The sequence below is a fragment of the Argopecten irradians genome, chromosome 14 (assembly GCF_041381155.1).
Source record: "Argopecten irradians isolate NY chromosome 14, Ai_NY, whole genome shotgun sequence".
NCBI lineage: Eukaryota > Metazoa > Mollusca > Bivalvia > Pectinida > Pectinidae > Argopecten > Argopecten irradians.
The window spans coordinates 19729464-19753209 of record NC_091147.1 but is presented as its reverse complement, the minus strand read 5'-3'; the positions used below and the strand labels follow the sequence as shown (position 1 = coordinate 19753209).

The 23746-nt window shown below is 35.4% G+C and overlaps 1 protein-coding gene across 1 annotated transcript in view; it reads left to right on the top strand.

Annotated features, from left to right (window-relative positions):
* Positions 1 to 23746, top strand: part of LOC138308310 (uncharacterized) — a 30054-nt gene that overhangs the window by 5214 nt on the left and 1094 nt on the right. The window contains exons 4-14 of the mRNA XM_069249303.1: positions 214 to 313; positions 749 to 839; positions 1928 to 2073; positions 2795 to 2933; positions 3583 to 3774; positions 4108 to 4302; positions 4575 to 4664; positions 7783 to 7890; positions 10989 to 11105; positions 22473 to 22589; positions 23274 to 23372. Coding sequence (XP_069105404.1) covers positions 214 to 313; positions 749 to 839; positions 1928 to 2073; positions 2795 to 2933; positions 3583 to 3774; positions 4108 to 4302; positions 4575 to 4664; positions 7783 to 7890; positions 10989 to 11105; positions 22473 to 22589; positions 23274 to 23372 — 1394 coding nt within the window. The remainder of the gene's footprint in view (positions 1 to 213; positions 314 to 748; positions 840 to 1927; positions 2074 to 2794; positions 2934 to 3582; positions 3775 to 4107; positions 4303 to 4574; positions 4665 to 7782; positions 7891 to 10988; positions 11106 to 22472; positions 22590 to 23273; positions 23373 to 23746) is intronic.

Genomic DNA, 23746 nt, shown 5'->3' with positions numbered 1-23746 from the left:
AAACAAAACAATTTAAATTAATAGTATATACATTTGTACAAGATAAACATTGTACAAGGCTACTTACAACTTATCATAGGTAAACTGAAAATGATGGTATGATGTGTGCCAGTGTCATTTCTTTCTTGTCATTTAATATGTATAGGTAATGAAAATACTATTTTAAAAAAATATTTATGTACATACATGTACATGTGTAACTATTGTTTTCAGAAATAACTAGAAAACATTGGAAGTCTCCAGGCTCCAACTGCTCCAACAAAGAATGTAAGGTGAAGTTGACTTTGATCCAGAGAGCACATCACTGCCGTAGGTTTGTATTTATCAATGTTTGATCCTGTTTCTATAGATTTCTCAGTCTGAGTCCGTACCATCTCACCACAGTAGCAAAATCTACAAGCACAATAGATATATATACATATCAAGCTTTTTCCCCTGGGTGTTAAAGAAAGACTTTTATAGTGTGGCTCATGTGGACAAAAACTAAAATCAGACAATGGTTTGGAAAAAAAAAAAAAAAATGTGGTTAAATTGTTACTTGTCACATGGTAATGTGATTATAATGTACACACTATATCTTACATGATAACAGTGAAGCTGTGTGAAACCTTTCCATTTCAACTTTTGGGAGCAAATACTGAAGTACTGTGTACAGGGTTTGCATAGCAAGTAGCATCATAGCATTTTCTACCTGGCTCCTACAGGCTTGTCAGAATAATCCTATTTAAGTTTTGTGGTCCTATTTCAGGTGTGGAGGGACATTCTGTGAAAATTGTCTCCAATACAAAAGAAGACTTAATCACCTTGCTAATCCTGATCCTGATGGTAAACTATATAAGGTAAGATATTCAATGTTACATGTCTTAAGATATTGGTCATATAAGTATCACTTCAGTGTTCTGAAAAATATGGTGATAGAGAGAAAATGTTTTGCTTAATACAGGAGTTTTGAGATACAGGAGTTTCGAGAGTCCCACCTTCCAGTGATTGTGACGTTACAAAGTCATGTCAAAATATAATGTTTTAATCATCGGAATCCCAGACTTAATTGATGGTAAATCATAATTTACACACATTGTTTTGATATCTCAAAATTAATGTATTAATATTCACAAAAATGGCATTTATACATGAAGTATCTTGGTTATACGTACAGACATCCTCTATATTCCAAGGATTCCGATCACTTACGATCTCTACACCCCTGGACTATCTCATAGTGAAATTGAAGGCAGCTCAGCGGAAAACATTTGACAAATCACAGGCTAGTAAAGATTTCCTTTGAAGACTACAGAGAGAGCGACGCCTAACATCAAAGCCACATAGTCAACCACAGTGTACTGTTATACGGCTCTTTTGATGTACATCAAATGACTAAATTACCTGTTCTTTTCTGTTGCCTCCAGTTTTACTATGAGATAGTCCAGGGGTGTAGATATCGTAAGTGATGGGAACCCCTGGAGTATCGAGGATGACATACAGACACTGGGTATGTAATGTATTCATGTCATATATAATAGCTAATTATAAAATGAACTAAGTTGGTCACATAATTCATACATATATAAACATCAAATTATATATATACATGTATATGTTTCTATGTTCTGTTCATGCATGGACACATTAGTGGAAGTCAAATCAAATTTCGTTTGTGGTCCTTTGTCTGTCTGTTCGTCCAAACATCTGTTAACAGTTCTTTTTAGGGCCCTGCATCAAGATGCTGGTCTGTCTATTATTAATCAGGTTATCTGTTCATTGCTATTTAAACTCTTACACTTGTCATTAACATCCATGTCAATAGCTATAGATAGAATATGTGAGTGACAGGTGAAATTATATATAATTATAAAAGTTGTCAGAATTTTATTTTGAGCAGAGAACAGATGTTTGATGTTTGGTACTGACACGATTTCTATTGGTTCAGGTTTGTAAGCAGTGCTTTGAGGAGGGTAAAGATAGTGAGGGAGTCAGCATAAGTTTAACAGGTCTATTTTTGGAACTACGATTACAAAGCCACCACATGCAAAGTACTACTCAACTGTCGATCAGAGACACATCCTGGAGGCAAAGGTTTGTTGAACTTAGGACCTCAACCAACAGATTTAAGTATTTTTTACTGATTTTACTGAAACATATAAACTGGGGAAAAACAGTCAAACTTATCCATAAAGACAATCCTAGGTACAAAGAAAAATGGCCTGTATATAGCCAAGTGGTCTTAATACACAGGTCAAAGTAAAATAGAATATTTGGGCCCCTAAGAAAATGGTCTTACTAAGGAGGTGGTCTTTATACACAGGTGGTCGTTAAGGCAGGTTTGACTGCATTCTATACTTTGTGATTGATAGATTAACATCTGCTAAATTGAAATATAGAAATCAATTCAGAATTAATAAGACTAAAGTTTTAAGAAACAGAATTTATTTTCTTTTTTCATTTTTTTTTTACAAAATGAAGGAGGCAGTGGGTTTAACTTCTCTGATGGTGCTTGGTGAAATGGTAGCTCTTGTTGACCTTTGCTGAAATACTTCACGAAATTTAAATTCCTTTACTTCCAATTTAATAATCAAATAACCTATTCTTTCACATTCATTTGTATTATTAATTAATGGCTTACTTTCGTAAAGGGAACCATGCAATATCAGCACAAAGTTTTCTCAAAGGATACAATCATTTTTGTAAAGTTACATAATACATATGTGAATTTTTCTTTTTACTTTATAACCCTTTAGTTGATATGCACCTTGTAGACTGATAATAAATCTGAAATAATCTTCAATTTTCTTTGCAGATTTAACATAGAAGCAGAATGTGACAGATTAATCTCTGGATTCAAGGCAGCAGTCGGTAACTCTGAACTAAAACGGTCTCTTCATGAAATGAGAACCATCATTGCAGTGCCAGAATGGCAGAAGTCACCGTACTGGGCGGTAGTAGTCATTCTTTTATATTCTGGTTCAGCACTATCAGTCTCGTTCTCTGCTATGAAGTTTTTGTTATTGTAAAGCATTGATTTCATGTGAAGATCTATCTATGTTCTACCAAACTGACCTCAATACTTCATGGATTTTGTAATAGGCTTGAGGATAGTCATGAGCAACTTTGAAATTGAGACTACTTTTAAATACTTGATACTGTATATAAAGTTTTTTACATGGTTCAAATTTTTTTTTATGAATTTTAGTAGAAACCAAAAAATCTTTCTTTTTTAGCAGTTTTAATTTTTTCACTTTCATGAAAGGTTGTACATATTATGAAATCATTTTTCGTTATTCAAGGATCAAATTTTTCGCAATCATAGCAATGATTTGCAAAATTGTGAAGAATAACTGGCTATATTTTCATCCATGCTTATCTGAGATGAATATAACAAATTTGACCATAATGCTGTACTATTATCTGCCCTCTTGAAAGTAATCTATTAAAATTAAAGCTTCACTCTATAACGAAAATGGAGAGGATGGGGTATAAATGATTCAGGTTGTCCGTCTGTCAGTTTATATAGACACAACAATCGAGAGGGAGTTGGCTTCCTGGATGACAGTTCTAGGTATATGTTGATATTTTTTTATGTTCTAGCTGGAAGTTACCGCAGACAATTGTCAGAACTGTAAAACCAAATTTTCCTTGATTCGTAAGAAACATCACTGTCGTTTGTGCAGTAAGAGCATGTGTAAGTCCTGTTCCAGTAAGGACCTTCTCGTGTTCATACCTGATGAGAACAGATCAAACGACACAAACCCAAAACTAGCCATCATTAGGATAAATGGGGTAAGATGATAAACTAAAGTGAATCCTTATTTATCTTATCATAACAGTAAAATGTCAAAATTTACAGTGTATAGCTTAACTCATCTCCCCTATAGACATAATCAACTCTTCCGGTTCAAAGGTTGGGATGGGTCATTGTAAAATTTCAAGGATCAGTAAATACAAAACTAAACATTTGTGAAATTAGAATTATCTTTTGATACTTTAACAGAAATAGCTAATTATAGGATATTGTCAAAGAAGAAATGTATTTTAAGGGTAACGCTGAGAAGGAAATCCCTGAAAATAAAATTTTATTTTTTTACAATAGACCACTATTTTTTCATATTATAGAGCCCCACTGTGGAACCTGAGGTATCTCTGAATCTACGGATCTGCAAAATTTGTCAGGATAAAATGGTGGATCGACAGCTGAACAAAGTGGAGAAAGATTATCTAGAACAAGGCCAGAATGTATTTACTGACATTATTCTCCTCCATACAACAGTACAGAAAATTAGAGAATCAGTTTCTAGGCAGTTGACAGAGGTAAGGATATAAGATTTAAGATGAGTGGTCATTTCATATGAGATTTTATTTTGTGAGTCTTTTCAAGAAAAACATACTTCTGAGCAAGTTTCATAGCGTTTTTATACAACTTCATAAAATATCATATGAAATAAACATAAATTTAAGATACTTTCTATCACAAAACCAAAGCAGCCTTCATTTGGTAGATTATTTATTAAATATAGGTTTGTCCTTGATATTGTCACACTCAGGTAGCCGTTAAGGCTAATGTTTCTGTTCTATCATTGCAGTATCAGACAATTGTGGAGTCTCTGGAAGACAACACATCTCATAAGGACAGAGACAGTAAAAGTAACATCAAAACTCTGGCAAAGTCCCAGGTTTGTACACTGTATTCCTTATTGACAAATCAGTCCCAGGATTGTACACTATATTCCTTCTGTACAAATCAGTCCCACGTTTGTACACTGTATTCCTTCTTTACAAATCAGTCCCACGTTTGTACACTGTATTCCTTCTTTACAAATCAGTCCCAGGTTTGTACACTGTATTCCTTCTGTACAAATCAGTCCCACGTTTGTACACTGTATTCCTTCTGTACAAATCAGTCCCAGGTTTGTACACTGTATTCCTTATTGACAAATCAGTCCCACGTTTGTACACTGTATTCCTTCTTTACAAATCAGTCCCACGTTTGTACACTGTATTCCTTCTTTACAAATCAGTCCCACGTTTGTACACTGTATTACTTCTTTACAAATCAGTCCCACGTTTGTACACTGTATTCCTTCTGTACAAATCAGTCCCACGTTTGCACACTATATTACTTCTTTACAAATCAGTCCCAGGTTTGTACACTGTATTACTTCTTTACAAATCAGTCCCACGTTTGCACACTGTATTACTTCTTTACAAATCAGTCCCACGTTTGTACACTGTATTACTTCTTTACAAATCAGTCCCACGTTTGTACACTGTATTCCTTCTGTACAAATCAGTCCCACGTTTGTACACTGTATTCCTTCTTTACAAATCAGTCCCAGGTTTGTACACTGTATTCCTTCTGTACAAATCAGTCCCACGTTTGTACACTGTATTCCTTCTTTACAAATCAGTCCCAGGTTTGTACACTGTATTACTTCTTTACAAATCAGTCCCACGTTTGCACACTGTATTACTTCTTTACAAATCAGTCCCACGTTTGTACACTGTATTACTTCTTTACAAATCAGTCCCACGTTTGTACACTGTATTACTTCTTTACAAATCAGTCCCACGTTTGTACACTGTATTACTTCTTTACAAATCAGTCCCACGTTTGTACACTGTATTACTTCTTTACAAATCAGTCCCACGTTTGTACACTGTATTACTTCTTTACAAATCAGTCCCACGTTTGCACACTGTATTACTTCTTTACAAATCAGTCCCACGTTTGCACACTGTATTACTTCTTTACAAATCAGTCCCACGTTTGCACACTGTATTACTTCTTTACAAATCAGTCCCACGTTTGTACACTGTATTCCTTCTGTACAAATCAGTCCCACGTTTGTACACTGTATTACTTCTTTACAAATCAGTCCCACGTTTGCACACTGTATTACTTCTTTACAAATCAGTCCCACGTTTGTACACTGTATTACTTCTTTACAAATCAGTCCCACGTTTGTACACTGTATTACTTCTTTACAAATCAGTCCCACGTTTGTACACTGTATTACTTCTTTACAAATCAGTCCCACATTTGTACACTGTATTCCTTCTGTACAAATCAGTCCCAGGTTTGTACACTGTATTCCTTCTTTACAAATCAGTCCCAGGTTTGTAAACTGTATTCCTTGTTGACAAATCAGTCCCACGTTTGTACACTGTATTACTTCTTTACAAATCAGTCCCACGTTTGTACACTGTATTACTTCTTTACAAATCAGTCCACTGTACACTGTATTACTTCTTTACAAATCAGTCCCACGTTTGTACACTGTATTACTTCTTTACAAATCAGTCCCATGTTTGCACACTGTATTACTTCTTTACAAATCAGTCCCACGTTTGTACACTGTATTACTTCTTTACAAATCAGTCCCACGTTTGTACACTGTATTACTTCTTTACAAATCAGTCCCACGTTTGTACACTGTATTACTTCTTTACAAATCAGTCCCACGTTTGCACACTGTATTACTTCTTTACAAATCAGTCCCACGTTTGTACACTGTATTTACTTCTTTACAAATCAGTCCCACGTTTGTACACTGTATTACTTCTTTACAAATCAGTCCCACGTTTGTACACTGTATTCCTTCTGTACAAATCAGTTCACGTTTGTACACTGTATTCCTTATTGACAAATCAGTCCCAGGTTTGTACACTGTATTCCTTCTTTACAAATCAGTCCCACGTTTGTACACTGTATTACTTCTTTACAAATCAGTCCCACGTTTGCACACTGTATTACTTCTTTACAAATCAGTCCCACGTTTGTACACTGTATTACTTCTTTACAAATCAGTCCCAGGTTTGTACACTGTATTCCTTCTTTACAAATCAGTCCCACGTTTGTACACTGTATTACTTCTTTACAAATCAGTCCCACGTTTGCACACTGTATTACTTCTTTACAAATCAGTCCCACGTTTGTACACTGTATTACTTCTTTACAAATCAGTCCCACGTTTGTACACTGTATTACTTCTTTACAAATCAGTCCCACGTTTGTACACTGTATTACTTCTTTACAAATCAGTCCCACGTTTGTACACTGTATTACTTCTGTACAAATCAGTCCCACGTTTGCACACTGTATTACTTCTGTACAAATCAGTCCCACATTTGTACACTGTATTACTTCTGTACAAATCAGTCCCAGGTTTGTAAACTGTATTCCTTATTGACAAATCAGTCCCAGGTTTGTACACTGTATTACTTCTGTACAAATCAGTCCCACGTTTGTACACTGTATTACTTCTGTACAAATCAGTCCCACGTTTGTACACTGTATTCCTTCTGTACAAATCAGTCCCACGTTTGTACACTGTATTCCTTATTGACAAATCAGTCCCACGTTTGTACACTGTATTCCTTCTTTACAAATAAGTCCCACGTTTGTACACTGTATTCCTTATGTACAAATAAGTCCCACGTTTGTACACTGTATTCCTTATTGACAAATCAGTCCTCTGTTTGTACATTGTATCCCTTCTGTACGGATCATGTTCAAAATATGACAAACTCCAAGTGGCTTGATATATAGATGTAATTAACAGTTTAAAACTAAAGATGATTCATGCTTATTTATAGGCGAATACCGATCTCATTAAAATTTTATCTTTATTGTTGTTCCCCATAGACAATATACATGTTTGTATGCTGGTCGAGGAGGACTGACTATAAGGAGCCACATAGGCGATCTAATTTTAATTACAAATGTACAAATAATTTTTGAAATATTAGATATTTGTTGTACATGTACACACCTTTTTTTCATTTTAACAGGAAGATGTTGCTGACTACCTTACTCAACTTGTTGTAAAAATTCAGCAACTGAAGAAGTTAAAACCAGAATCTAATTCACAAGCGATTCTTTTTAAAAACTGTTTAAAGGTAATTATTCAGCCCTTTGCAATCCACTGTGTAGAACAAGGTTTAGCGAAGAGGAAATCTCTTCACAATTATGAGATCACTATGTTTCATTAATTTCCATTTAAAGGTTTGGTGCTAGCTTGATTTGAATTTTTTTTTCATTACAAATTAATTGATTAATACTACACCATTACTTTACGTTAGGAATGAAAAAAGAATAAAGTCTAAAACAATTGACTTATCATGCTGTTTTATGGAGTAATACATTCTTATGCATTGGTATACACATTTGATAGCGGTTTTATCTCTTTAAAACATTACCAGTAAAATAGAGAAAAGTAATGAATCTTTGTCTTTATATTGCTTATGTCTGTACAATATTGTCTGTTTACATTATATTAAAGTTTGATTTTCAATATGGCGATTTATTGCACCATACCAGTAACTTCCATATACATTTTGTATATCACTTTGGGGAAAATGTAGATAGATTTATCGGATATGATTTCAACATCAATGTGAATGTTCTTAAAAAACCATGCCACTTGTTTGTAATACCTACCTGTGTTTGAGAGTAACTGTGATTTCCATATATATCACTTTGGGGGAAAATGTAGATTTATTTTGAAAGTTAAATGGAGCTTTCTTGGTGGGTTATTGCAAAAGTACATGTTTTAGCGGTAGTTTTATTTTAGCGGTTTTTGCGATGTTTTTGATGTTTTTGGCATTTGTATTAATATTTGACTGCACTAGATTAAGTACGTTTACATTATTTGGTATGCATGTTAAATGGATATGATTTCAACTTCAATGAAAATATTCTTCAAAAAGATACTTATATGTCATACCTGTGTTGTAGTGTAACTGTGATTTTGTGTTACCTACCTGTGTTGTAATGTACATGTAACTGTGATTTTGTGGTACCCACCTGTGTTGTAGAGTAACTGTGTTTTTGTGTTACCTACATGTGTTGTACAGAAACTGTGATTTTGTGTTACCTACCTGTGTTGTAGAGTAACTGTGATTTTGTGTTACCTACCTGTGTTGTAGAGTAACTGTGTTTTTGTGTGACCTACATGTGTTGTACAGAAACTGTGATTTTGTGTTACCTACCTGTGTTGTAGAGTAACTGTGTTTTTGTGTTACCTACCTGTGTTGTAGAGTAACTGTGATTTTGTGTTACCTACCTGTGTTGTAGAGTAACTGTGTTTTTGTGTTACCTACATGTGTTGTACAGAAACTGTGATTTTGTGTTACCTACCTGTGTTGTAGAGTAACTGTGTTTTTGTGTTACCTACATGTGTTGTAGAGTAACTGTGATTTTGTGTTACCTACCTGTGTTGTAGAGTAACTGTGATTTTGTGTTATTTTCCTGTGTTGTAGAGTAACTGTGATTTTGTGTTACCTATATGTGTTGTAGAGTAACTGTGATTTTGTGTTATTTTCCTGTGTTGTAGAGTAACTGTGATTTTGTGTTACCTACCTGTGTTGTAGAGTAACTGTGATTTTGTGTTATCTACCTATGTTGTAGAGTAACTGTGATTTTGTGTTATGTACCTGTGTTGTAGTGAGTTTGAGATTTTGTGTTACCTACCTGTGTTGTAGAGTAACTGTGATTTTGTGTTACCTATCTGTGTTGTAGAGTAACTGTGATTTTGTGTTACCTACCTGTGTTGTAGAGTAACTGTGATTTTGTGTTACCTACCTGTGTTGTAGAGTAACTGTGATTTTGTGTTACCTACCTGTGTTTTAGAGTAACTCTGATTTTGTGTTACCTACCTGTGTTGTAGAGTAACTGTGATTTTGTATTACCTACCTGTGTTGTAGTGAGTTTGAGATTTTGTGTTACCTACCTGTGTTTTAGAGTAACTGTGATTTTGTGTTACCTATCTGTGTTGTAGAGTAACTGTGATTTTGTGTTACCTACCTGTGTTGTAGAGTAACTGTGATTTTGTGTTATTGTCCTGTGTTGTAGAGTAACTTTGATTTTGTGTTACCTACCTGTGTTGTAGAGTAACTGTGATTTTGTGTTACCTACCTGTGTTGTAGAGTAACTGTGATTTTGTGTGACCTACCTGTGCTGTAGAGTAACTGTGATTTTGTGTTACCTATCTGTGTTGCAGAGTAACTGTGTTTTTGTATTACCTACCTGTGTTGTAGAGTAACTGATTTTGCGTAACCTACCTGTGTTGTAGAGTAACTGTGATTTTGTGTTACCTACCTGTGTTGTAGAGTAACTGTGATTTTGTGTTACCTACCTGTGTTGTAGAGTAAGTGTGATTTTGTGTTACCTACCTGCGTGTAAAGTAACTGTGATTTTGTGTTACCTACCTGTTTTGTAGAGTAACTGTGATTTTGTGTGACCTACCTGTTTTGTAGAGTAACTGTGATTTTGTGTGACCTACCTGTTTTGTAGTGTAACTGTGATTTTGTGTTACCTACCTGTGTTGTATAATAACTGTGATTTTGTCATACCTACCTGTGTTGTAGAGTAACTGTGATTTTGTGTTACCTACCTGTGTTGTAGAGTAACTGAGATTTTGTGTTATCTACCTGTGTTGTAGAGTAACTGTGATTTTATGTGACCTTCCTGTGTTGTAGAGTAACTGTGATTTTGTGTTACCTACCTGTGTTGTAGTGAGTTTGAGATTTTGTGTTACATACCTGTGTTGTAGAGTAACTGTGATTTTGTGTAACCTACCTGTGTTGTAGAGTAACTGTGATTTTGTGTTACCTACCTGTGTTGTAGTGAGTTTGAGATTTTGTGTTACCTACCTGTGTTGTAGAGTAAGTGTGATTTTGTGTTACCTACCTGTGTTGTAGAGTAACTGTGATTTTGTGTTACCTACCTGTGTTGTAGAGTAACTGTGATTTTGTGTTACCTACCTGTGTTGCAGAGTAACTGTGATTTTGTGTTATTTTCCTGTGTTGTAGAGTAACTGTGATTTTGTGTTACCTATCTGTGTTGTAGAGTAACTGTGATTTTGTGTTATCTACCTGTGTTGTAGAGTAACTGTGATTTTGTGTTACCTACCTGTGTTGTAGTGAGTTTGAGATTTTGTGTTACCTACCTGTGTTGTAGAGTAACTGTGATTTTGTGTTACCTACCTGTGTTGTAGAGTAACTGTGATTTCTATATGGAGAACCACTACCAATACCGTGAACAGACGCGAAAGTTAAGTGAGTCGGCCCCACCAAATGTTTTAGAGATTATACAGAGAACTGTGGACAAACACGTGAGTACATCTGAAAGTTTTGACACAACTGGTTTGAGTTTAAAATGTTAAAAGGAACAAGACATATACAGTAAAATATGTTTATAACGAACATGTTTACAACGAAATTATGCTTATAACATAGCCATTTTTATTCCATGTCGAGGTTCCTATACAATGTTTGCAATATGTGCATAACGAACTATGCCCACAACGAAGTAATGTCGTTAGTCTCTAGAGGTTCGTTATAACTGTGTTTCTACTGAACATGCATGTTTATATGTATTTAAACTAGTTGCATTTAATCATCTGTAAAATTATCAGTATGATAAAAAATATACAGGTAGATTAAATTATACTGGTGAACAAAAACCATCATATCAATATTTTTTATTCTTTTCAAACTTAACACCAAAAATTTTACGTTCCTAATGTTTATTCTATGATATATGCAATCAACTGTTTTTTTGTCGTGTTCATTAATAAATGTTTTGATGTAATTATGGTTGTGATAAAGGATCCATTAGATCCAAACGTGTCTCGACATATTATCATATCAGAAATCGTCTCTATATGTCAAAAAGTGTCTCTATATGTTACCGTATCAGAAAGTATGCATGTCAAAGCATGCTACATTTTGTAAAGGAATTCTTAGGAAACAATTATATATGCTTTGCCTATTTCTAAAATGTTCAATCCTTTTTACTACAAGATCTTATCAATATGATTGATTATAATGAAATGAAAGTACATGTACATGTATTCTATTTCACTTTCACGTATGCTTTTGTTTTTTGGGAAGGGGATGTGAGTGTTTGTGATATTGATATTAGAGATAATTATTACATGTAATAACACATTCTAAAATAATGCTGTTATTAGGACCGTTTTAATTGGAATATATTCATGATATAAGTCCTGCTTGAAATATGCCTTTGCTATAAGAAATTTACGACATACATGTAGGCCTAATCATCACATCAGATAGAACATTAATTTTAAGAAGATGTGTGAAAAAATGTATCGAATTTCTATTATTCAAAAAAGAAATAATTGGGCGATTTGCTCGTCATTATAGCTTTGTAGTAAAGATAGTCATCTACTAATACATTTAGGTTCCGGTTTGTAATAGTGAAACGTCCCATTAACAGCTAAATTCATGGAAAATGGGCTCCACTGTATGGAAATATGTTGCGAGAGTGAATGTCTGCATGTTTTGGGAGGCCGCGGTACATTGTATATTTGTGATGTGTCTCTCTGTAACTATAGACACCAAATCACGAGAACAGCACAAGGCTGCATGTCGCATGGGACCAGGTATTCCAATTGACTCATTAACTCCTGAGTTATGTTCATCCCATAAATCACCTCCACGACGCCATCCACATTGACGATAGCTATTACATTGGCGGTTTTTAAGCACAGATTCGCCAAATCTTTACCAACCAGAGCAAACCGACTCAGTGTTGCTATCTCAGGTTGGTTGCCCCACAACAGCAATTGCTTCGCATTGAGTACCAACAACAAAAGGCATCTCCATATCATGAGCATCTGATATCAAGTGAAATATACATGAATATATACCTCGGTAAAGTGTGGCCATCTTCACCTTCATCACTAGTGTCCACGTCAACATGTGACAAGTAATAATCGCGGTACATTGACATGAATCTGACTTACGTTCGACTCTATTATATGCCCTATCACCCAGACCATCACCCACAGATACTTTGAACCCTACGCATTCTTTTTGCCGTTCAGTCAGCGTCAAAGATACTGAATGCTTAGTACAGAACTACATTGTATGCGGATATCCGGGAAGACCACCATAGAAAGATACTGCAGACCCAAAAGACCCAAAGTAATTACCCGAAGAAACAGACAACCAAAGGTGCTGTATTGGAGCTACTCAACAATACCCTGCCTCGTGGAAGTCATCATCAGCAGAAAACGTCCAACCAACCTATATATCGCTGATCATAGGAAGCAGCGACAGAGATTACCAAGAGCAGACGCATTCTCTGGGAGCCATTAGAGCTCAATCCCTAATATCGAGGACTGAATAATCCCAATTTAAATACTTTGATACCGATTATCATAATGGTCTCAAACTCTTCTAGCGATCTATAGTTTTGTTTGTATGTGATGGTTTTATCTGAAAGCTTCAACAGGTTACTAGTTGCTTTAATTGTGCGATATATGAAGGACACACACGGTTCTAGCAACCCGGACTAGCTATCCAGAAGTTTCTTGGACGTATATCAAGGTAATTGCCTCCGAAGAGCTGCACCAAGAACACTCCGATACCAAGCCCTTTAGTTTGCTTACACCTAACAGTTTACTGTGGTACATCGGTCTGATAGCAATATTAATACTTTAGCAATATGCACATATTGTTAATATACGATATTTTTTAATTTGATCATTTCGCCGGATGTACACTCCATGTATAGAACCATATGTACATTGGCAAATATTTCTATCATATTCATATTACAACCACAGAGCACCTTATGTTGCTACTAAGCTCAATGTATGATAAATTCCAGTTTTAACATTGGCAGTTAGGCTCTGACATACAAATACCTTCATCAAGAGGTCAAGAAAAGACTAGGTTTCGCGTCAGTATGAGAGTTCACTGAAGAATATCTTCTGAAAATTGATCAAAATTGAATTTAGTTGAAGTGATGTATTTATCGTTGTACATCCCGTTTTATCGATGGGACTATTTCATCTTCGGTTATCCATGGTAACACACCGGAAGTTGCTAGAACTCATTCTTTCCCGCCAAATCATGGGTTGTTCCATCAAATGATATTTTTCCTCTATGCAGACATATAAGGCTTATTTTCATATTTTATTTTTTATCTGTTTTCTTTTTATAAACAGGAAGGACTATATGAATGTAAATATAAGCATTGGTTGTCATATTTTTGACATATATTGGTGTATAACATACAATTGTGTTATAGCATACACAGAGAGAAAAATACCATCGAAACTAGACACAAAACATGAAAATGTCATCTTTGATGCAAGTATTAATTTTTTTTCTTTGTTTTTATACTAGACCTGACTTTCTGATTGGCCGTCCCTTTTTACATAACACTATAAAAAAAATCGGAGAATCGCGCTAAAACCCGCTATTTATCGTGACGTCACAATAAAAACGTTGACATTGCGTATTTGATTTGGAAAAGATAATTCCTTGGAAAATCAATGGAATCGTACGTGTAAACGTATTTTATTTTATTAAGTAGTCTGGAAAATTAATTATAAGCATTGTTATCACTATTTTTTAATTTCGACGCGTTATGGAATAAATTTTGTATGCAAACTTTCGTGAGAATCCGCTTCAAATTTACGACCGTTGACAAAGTTTAAGGCATATTTGTTAATATTCGTTATACAATACCATATGTTAGCGTTAGAATGGCATCAATCGAAAGTCAAACTAAAAATTTCCATTCGACGGGGGACCGGGAAGGGGGGTTCTTGTACATGTACATCACGTAAGTTTAAAGTGAGAAGTTGCCCCTCTCTCTTGTATTGCTGCGATCCATTTATATATATTTACCTCATTCACGCGCGTTACTGACCCTTGCTGTACTTCGTTTACTATCGGAATTTGTTTGTGTTCGCTTCATCCATGTTTTTCACCAGTTATTTTTTATCTCTCTCTCAGCATAGTTTCTCGACCGGGTCACTCCAAAATATGGAAATATGGATTTTCCTTCCGAATTATTTTATTTTAAAGATGTGTTTTGACTGCCGTAAACATTTAATGATTAACATGATTAATTTGAAGCTTAGCGTGGGTATGGCATATAAAACAGGTTCCTCCTTCGTCTTTTTCTTAACAAATTGTTTCATTGTTAAAGTAAAGACTGTCGTTAATGACCTATTTCAAATGAAAAATCATGTTATTGGAGAACTTTTATAACCCGTGTCATGATGATGTTTATGACATATCACTATAAAGGACTTTGTTATAATGTACATTTGTAATTAGTGGTGTTCCGATTGATCGATTTTGTCGAGTATCGTTGGTTTGAGGTGTTTGACCAATTAATCGAGTAAGAAATGTGTAATCGAGTTTCGTCGGGACTGTCCAAGATCATGATAAACGAAAGTGTGTAATTAGCCAATCAGTAAAACACGCGAGACATGTCATAGAACACTTGCCGTAATCAGTCGCTTGTCTGTGTTGTCGCTCATTTCAAATATCAAGCGTCTAAACAAATTGAAGAGCACATACGCATACGTAGTATTGTAAACGTTCAGAGGAGTATGCCTATATTTGTGAAAACATAATAAGCCATCTGAGAACATGGGAACATGTGTAGAAGAAAGTTTGTATGATTTTCCTGGAAAACGTACACGGTCTTCAGTGCGACCAAAGACAAATATAATCGATTTTAATCGATCATCGATTAGTTACACAAAACTGATGATTGATCATGAAATTGCAATTGATTCCCAACACTACATCTTCGTCATTTCAGTAAAACAGGAATTATTACTTACATTGTCTGCTGTTAACTTGTTGCGAATTTACTAACCTATGCATGGCGCCACTGTTCTGTAATGAATACAGGATATGTGGCATATGAACGGCTTCTTGATTGACGATTTTTGAAACTTCATCTACATACTTTCGAAGCTTACTATGCTTACACTGCTGGTGGAACTTAAGTCTCCGAGATTAGCAGAATCACACAATTTTAAGAAGTACATATGTGACCAAGGTTCATTATTAAAAGAACAATTCAATGAGACTAATTCTGTTACATAACGCAAAGCAAAATATGACATAAATTTATTATTCTACATTCCTTATGAAACATAAATAAGAAATATTGATAATTTTCACGACATTGTTAAGTATATTGATTGATACCGTAGGAATTCCAAATAGTTTATCAATACGACTAAGCAGGTATAACATGTATGCTGTACCCATACCGGAGCCAAAGTCACACGCGTAAAACAAATGCAATATTAAACCACTGAGGAGTTGGTGAAATTATATTTAGACAAGAACATGCACCTAATAAGGTAAACACTCTACTCTAATAGAGATTTGCGTAGTTCTAGACAAAAAATTCTTCACTACACTGGTAAGGGCCAGGGTTCGGCATAAAGGACGTCAGACACAACGTGTAATGGCTGAGACGAGTTTGAACATTTCATATACATTTCGCTACTATGGGCTTTTCTGGCATATAGTAAAACCAACTACATTGTAGTCTAATTTCCATTAGAACTGGTTGGTTTCCGATATATATGCGGATTTTAATGTACTGTTAGACAGAATTTTCCCTTTAACCAGCGTTGGAAATGCTGTTTTTAAGATTCATTCAAATTCTATTGGTTAACATCGGTGGTGATGATGTACATGTACGTTGTTTTTGAAATATCATTGACAAAATGTTACTCATATCCATCTAATGGCATCTATTGTCATCCCATTAATTCGATATGGAGATGTGGGCATTTTTCATCTTTATCCGGTCACCTTCAATTGTCAACACGCATTGCTCGAGGTATCACTGACAAGGGATAGTTTGAACTGACCGTTTTTATGCCTTGCGTTCCATATGCATAGTGCTTTTTCCGAAACTTGCTTCAAATTTCGGTTTTGAATGCTTCGTACGCTTTTTACTCTGTCCTTTACTGCCTGCCATGTTCTAGAAGATCGGGATAGCTTGACTATACTGTGAGTCTTTTGTGAATCTTTTGTTTACCTGATAATTCACTAAGCTTGCTGAACTGTTTTTCAAATAAGCATGACTAAGAAAAAGAGAGCGCATGCAGCTTACTAGTATATAATAATGATTTTTGACAAATAATTACGTCGGAAGGTATTGAATTTTGATCTAATTCTTGATTCATTTGCTGGTTGCAGGATAACCTAACGTTCAATTTATCATGAGTCGCCAGTCATCTACATATGCACCAGTGAAACCTAACTGTGATATACATGATTTACATCATTGTAAAGAAGCCAGCAGTACCGACGAACGTGTGGTTTGGCTGTAGGTTCGACTCTAGAAGGGACCTTTGATTTCCACCATTTACCAAACAAAACAGTGTGATTGGCAACTTTGCAATAGAAAATTCCGTATAGATTTTGGCAGACCTTCTTCGTTTTCTTTATACACTTAATGGCGCATCTCTTCATAAAATGATGTGTCCATGATATGCTTGATAAATCAGTGTAATTGTTTTAAGTATAAACTAATGTTTTTTTAATACCGGTGTAAAGTTGTCCTTGATTCTATGCATATACCAAAAGCTTTGCTTGATCGTAGCTTTAATTGAATCTGCATTAACATTTCTTTGATTGAGGCATATATTATGATATTGTCATTTTCCTTTATTTTGAGATTAAAAAAAAAGATTTTGTACGTTTGATATTTTGAACTCAAACTAACAACATGTAATGTAATGACAATAGTATTGAAAAATATGTATGCGCAATGTAAAAGTATGCACAATTTACAATTCCACATATTTAAGCATACCATCATGAGATGCCAATCGCCTTTCGTCTGTGGTCTATCTTTCAATCCGCCTTTCCCTCCTTTCTTCCGTAAACAATTTTTGCTATCGCTGTTTCATATAAAGAAGTGGCGGGACCCAACATGTTCTTGTCATAGAGAATATTGGAAGAATATTTCTCGGATTTTGACAATTGAAGTTTGTAATCGCTATTTCACAGGACCTACAAAAGGAAGTTTCATTTGTAGGATTCCCTTGGTACTTCGTTATGTGTATTGCATTTTGGGACCAGTAGGAGGACAAGATGACCGATAGGCTGCCATCTTAAATTTTGACAATTTAAGTTTGTTATCGTTATATCTTAAAAAATGACTGAGGGGATATTTCTGAAATTTTATATCACAAATTCATAGAATATACTGTATGCCTTTTTAGCAAATCATCATCATATGGTGGGCTATTCAAATCGCTTTTCGTCCGTGGTCCGTTGTCCGTCCGTCCGTCCTTCCGTCAGTTAACAATTCTTGTTACCGCTATTTCTCAGAAAGTACTGAAGGGGTCTTTCTCAAATCTCATATGTAGTTTCCCCTATGGCCCTAGTTGTGCATATTGCATTTTGGGACTAATCGGTCAGCAAAATGGCCGCCAGGCAGCCATCTTGGATTTTGATAGTTGCCGCCAGGCAGCCATCTTGGATTTTGATAGTTAAAGTTTGTTACCGCTATTTCTCAGAAAGAACTGAAGGGATCTCTCTCAAATTTTACATGTTGGTTCCCCTAGGGGTCTAGTTGTGCATATTGCATTTTGGGACCAATCGGTCAACAAGATGGCCGACAGAACGCCATCTTGGATTTTGACAATTGAAGTTTGTTACCACTATTTCTCAAAAGGACTGAAGGGCTCTGTCTCAAATTTCATGTGCATTGTCCCCTAGGTCCCTTGTTATGCATATTGCATTTTTGGTACCGATCGGTTAACAGGATTTTGACAATGAAGTTTGTTACCGCTATTTCTCAGAAAGTACTTAAGGAATCTGGCTCAAATTGCATGTACGGATTCCCTTTGGGGTCTAGTTGTGCATATCGCATTTTCGGACAGATCGATGAACAAGATGGCCGACAGGCCGCCATCTTGGATTTTGATAGTTGAAGCTTGTTACCACTATTTCTCAGAAAGTACTGAAGGGATCTGTCTCAAATTTCATGTGCTGGTTCCCCTGAGTCCCTGGTTATGCATATTGCACTTCGGTACCGATCAGTGAACAAGATGGCGGACAGGACGCCATCTTGGATTTTGACAATTGAAGTTTGTTACCGTTATTTCTCAGAAAGTACTGAAGGGATCTGTCTCAAATTGCATTTGCAGGTTCCCCAGGGGTCTTGTTAATACTTAATTTGCAATTGTGTTATAAACGGCCATTTTGAGTCCCCCAAATAGTTTTAGGAAGCGAGTGGTCTTTATACAGATATATTTCCTAAGGCTAGTTTAACTGTATATCGTTATGAATATTACAATGTAGGACTGATTAGAAAAGAAAGGACATGTTGTGGATTTTGATATTTAAAGTACTTTGCTGCTATGTTGACTTCTTCGTACATTTCCTGTGTGTATCAACTACTTCAAAAATGAGCACTTCTTCTTTTACTTAGATCATTCAAACCCGGATGCTAAGACTTCTCTGGGATCTCGTTTACATTCGTTCCCGAACATTGGTGTCTAACCCTAGTTATCACGTTCATGTAATGAGTGGACAGAAAATCGGTGTTCATCGTATGGTATGCCCGTAATTGTTGCCACTGATGTCAGAGACATAAACTTTGTTTATAAAACAGGGCATTGCCTTTGGGATCGTGATTGCATCAAATAGAATATTATAAACCACTATATGTTCGTGTAATTTCGCTAGACCTCGAATACGAATTAAAATGCTTCGCAAATAATTGTTGAAACGTATACACTGTATACGATTGTTTAAACATTGATGTCACTATGTTTTAACTTCATCGGGGTATGTAAAAACCCAATGAAGTTAAAAATAGTAACATCAGTGCTTATAATTAATTTTTCAGACTACTTGACAATATAAAATACGTTTAAACGTACGATTCCATTTATTTTCCAATGTATTATTTTTTTCTAAATCAATACACAACGTCGACGTCTCTATTGTTACGTCATGACAACGTCGGGTTTTCGCGCCATTCTCGGATTTTTTCTTCATAGTATATGAAGAAAAAGGATCTGCCAATCAGAAAGTCGGATTTAGCAGGAAAAGAAATAAAATTTACTTAAAAGTAAGTAATAACCTTGATTGTGAATTTATGTATTCACTTAAGTATTGAATAATGAAGACGCGAAATATTGTTAATGCGAAAATAAAATGGTTTACGGTAAAACGTAGTGTTAAAAGTGTTAACCAAACACTTGGAATGGATATTAGTAGCTAGTACCATAAGTATATCTAAAGTTATATGTTTTTATTTGTTTTTATTCATATGGCACGTTCTGTGTTTTTGAATAATATAATATCCGGTGTAAGGTAACTGTTGTATTAGTTGTGCAATTTACTTTTGCATTGTTTAACGAATGATGAAAAATAAATAGAATATTGGATTGGATTCTTGATTTGTTTTTGTCTTGTTTATTCGTCACTAAATTGCAGTATATGGTATGACACTTACAATGGGGTTTGTTTGTGTATTCATGCTGGAATAGATTCGCTCAGCGTCCACATAAACACAGATGATACCACGTTACATTTTATATAGAATGATCTGTATACAGTATGACACTGACAATGGGGTTTGTTTGTGTATTCATGCTGGATTGATTCGCTCAGCGTCCACATATACACACATGATACCACGTGATATAGAATGATCTGTATACATATTTTTTGTGATAATCTTTTCAGATATACAATGTAATTGTAATGTTTCGGAAAAGTTTTTGTTCTGCACATAATGGGCTAGAATTGTGCCTATTGCCCTCATTGCCCTCGTAAAAGTTAACTAAATGGGATATATAAAATATTTTGATTGTACCTGCTGCCCCTATTGCATCTATAAAAGTCGACCAAGTATAAAATCTGGTCGTTTCTTCCTAATACATCCCTTGCCACAGTCTCACTTTTTGGCCTTGGGTTGAGCGCTCGCGACTGTGAGGTAGGCTCTGGTTTCTCTCCTCAGGCCGAGACACACAAAAGTCTATTAAAGTGGTAGTTTCTGCTCCTGCTTTACGCTCAGCATACACGGAGTAGGACGACTGTTTCACCCGCTGTCAGTATAATGTGACCGGACGGGAGGTGTCTTCGGCGGTGTGCTTCAGTGATGTAACGCTATAAAAAAAGCCAAAAGTTCCACTATACAAGAAGACAAACAAGAATGTACTGCAGTCCCCCAAAACATAGACCATGGCTGTTAATATGACATAGATATGGTGAACCAAATCAAACCAAACCATATTATATTTTCTCGTTTCCTAACTGACTACTTTTCCTAACAACTCCGTTGACATCGCTACAGTTTTGGCCATTAGTTGAGCGTTCGCTCATTTGAGTAAGACTCTAACTTCTTTCCTGACCGAAACATACCATAGTTTTACGATGGAAGTTTCTGTTCCTACAAAGCTCTCAGCATAAAGGGAGGGGCGACTGGTTTACTCTTTGTCTGTTTAATGTGCCGTGCGGGGTGTGCTTGTAGTTGGCGATATACTTCAGTAAAGGCACTAAACTATTTCATGGAGACATAACATGAATATACCACAGCCTCCCAAAACACATAATATTTTCACACACCGCAACACAATGTACAAAGCAGACCCTTCTTACATGACACTGTCTATTACGTTTAACCAAAAAACCAAACCTAATAGGGAGTGGGACGATTGGTTTGCTTCAGCGAGATAGCACTCTAAAAAGGGAACGAGCCCAACAAGGAGAATCAACACAAATATACCGCCGCCTCCCAAGTACAAACATTCACACACACAAGATGGTGCATATAGAGGAGGCCGTCCTTTATGACCGCACCTCTGCGGTTTCATTCTCGTTTTGACCTAGATAAAAGAAGTTTTGAGTATTTTAAATAAAATTCATTAGTATCTGAATCATAATTTGAAAATTTTGTCATACATTGGACGCGGAATATTTAGAAATATCTCCTTGGAAAGAGTTATTTTCTCTCGGGCTTCGCCGTCGAGAAAATAACACTTTCCAAGGAGATAATTATAGATGTATCCCTCCACAGAGGGCCATAATTGTATAATATCTAATAGGAAAAACGTTAAATGATTAGAAATATATAGGATGCTAGGCAAAAGAACAATGGACATAATACACGTATAGAGACAGGCATTGATTAAAGGAACAAAATTACATGTACATTTAATTAACACTTCGAAGATGATAATAATAATTGGCACATAATTTGCTACAATGTATTTCCAAATCGCAAATGACATATTAATATTAATGAAAATGTTTTTTTTATGGTAATGTTATATTAGCGCTTTTCGCTTTAGATATATTGCGGCAACATTTAATTGCGCAAATTGCATCATAGCAGTTAAAGTAAAAACGCAATATTCATCGTTGCGTTAACCTGTTCACTATTTTTTTTCTTTGCTAAAATTTCATTCCACCTAAATGTAGATATAGTAAATTTACGCTTCTAGCTGCATATACCTACATGTACCGCTAAAACATGTTTTCATAAAATAAGAAAAAATGCATTCATTTATTCAGAACAAACATCCCCCATGTTATACATATACAAAGCCACCTGTCCAAGAAGTTTTAATGTTTTACACCATGCTACATGTAACGTCATTTCATTATCTCGATATATTTAAATTTTGATCAATGCACTGTGTGTCTTTATACAGGCAATTGTAAGTACTCAGCTGTATATCCGCCAGCTGGTCTACGAGTCCATACATTTGATGGAGAAATACAAGCTAGAAGACGACGGAATACCTGGTATTCTCCTTCCCGTAGATCAGGTATGTACTATACGACTCTATTATGGAGGCTGTGTACTATTAAGAAAATAACATAATTGTTGTATTTATACAATGGGACTCATTTCATTCATGTACCACGTGATACCTGATAACGTTTGTGCAGGACTATTGTTTCTATTGGTATTTGGATGACGTTTTAAGATTATATCACGCGCTGATGGCATAACAGGAGGAAAATTATAAATGAAAACTTTCAATCATCACTGGAGATACTAGTCTTCCACAAACGTAATCGGGTATCACGAGGTACATGAATTAGTTCCATTAAGTCTAACTGCAAGATATGAAGTTGATTTCGGACAGTAATGTGCAAATGCGTCATGTCAAATAGTATCGGCCATGTCTGTCTCGTTCCGCTTTGTTATATAGAGTGGAGACGGTGGCATGTATATCCTACAGATATTTCTAGATTGATTAAGTTATAATAATGCATATATATTGTTCAAGTTCCAGATCTCGTGGTATGGAGATAAGAGATTAATGATCGATTACAATATAATTGAGTTATAAAAGGATATTTTTTTAATTTTGGAAAACTTGAAATGTTGATAAAATGCAATGCTTTCCTTTGTAATTTTATTTCTATGGTTTGCGTGATGTAATATTTCAGATTATTTCTACGAAATAAAATATATGAATAAATCGAAATATGTTATTTTGAAGACGATAGAGGAAGAAGCGAAATCCACCTTACTATCTAATGGTGATGACTGGGATCAACATACAGAAATGATGAAGGCAATGTTAGGGGAACAAATGAAGGTTAGAATTTTCTGTGCTTACATAACTGATTTGAATAGATATTTAAGATACTGTAAACCACTTTATTTCCGCGAGGTACCAAACTTTCGCGTAATTTAGCGTGATAGCTCAAACGCGAATTTAAATGTTTCACGAATAATTTTACAAAATGGAAATCTACTCAACAGGCCTTGATTGCGTAGTATGTGCGTGTGTTCGCAAATATATTGAAACAAACAAATATGCGAACTACGATGTATAATATTTCGAGTTTGCATATTACAGAGTTATCTGCACTTGCGGGTAGGTATTGATTGTGACGTCATGTGTTTGCGAGCGTAACGTCATACTTTTCGGAGAAAACGACTAGAATTGCGCTCACAAAATAATGACGT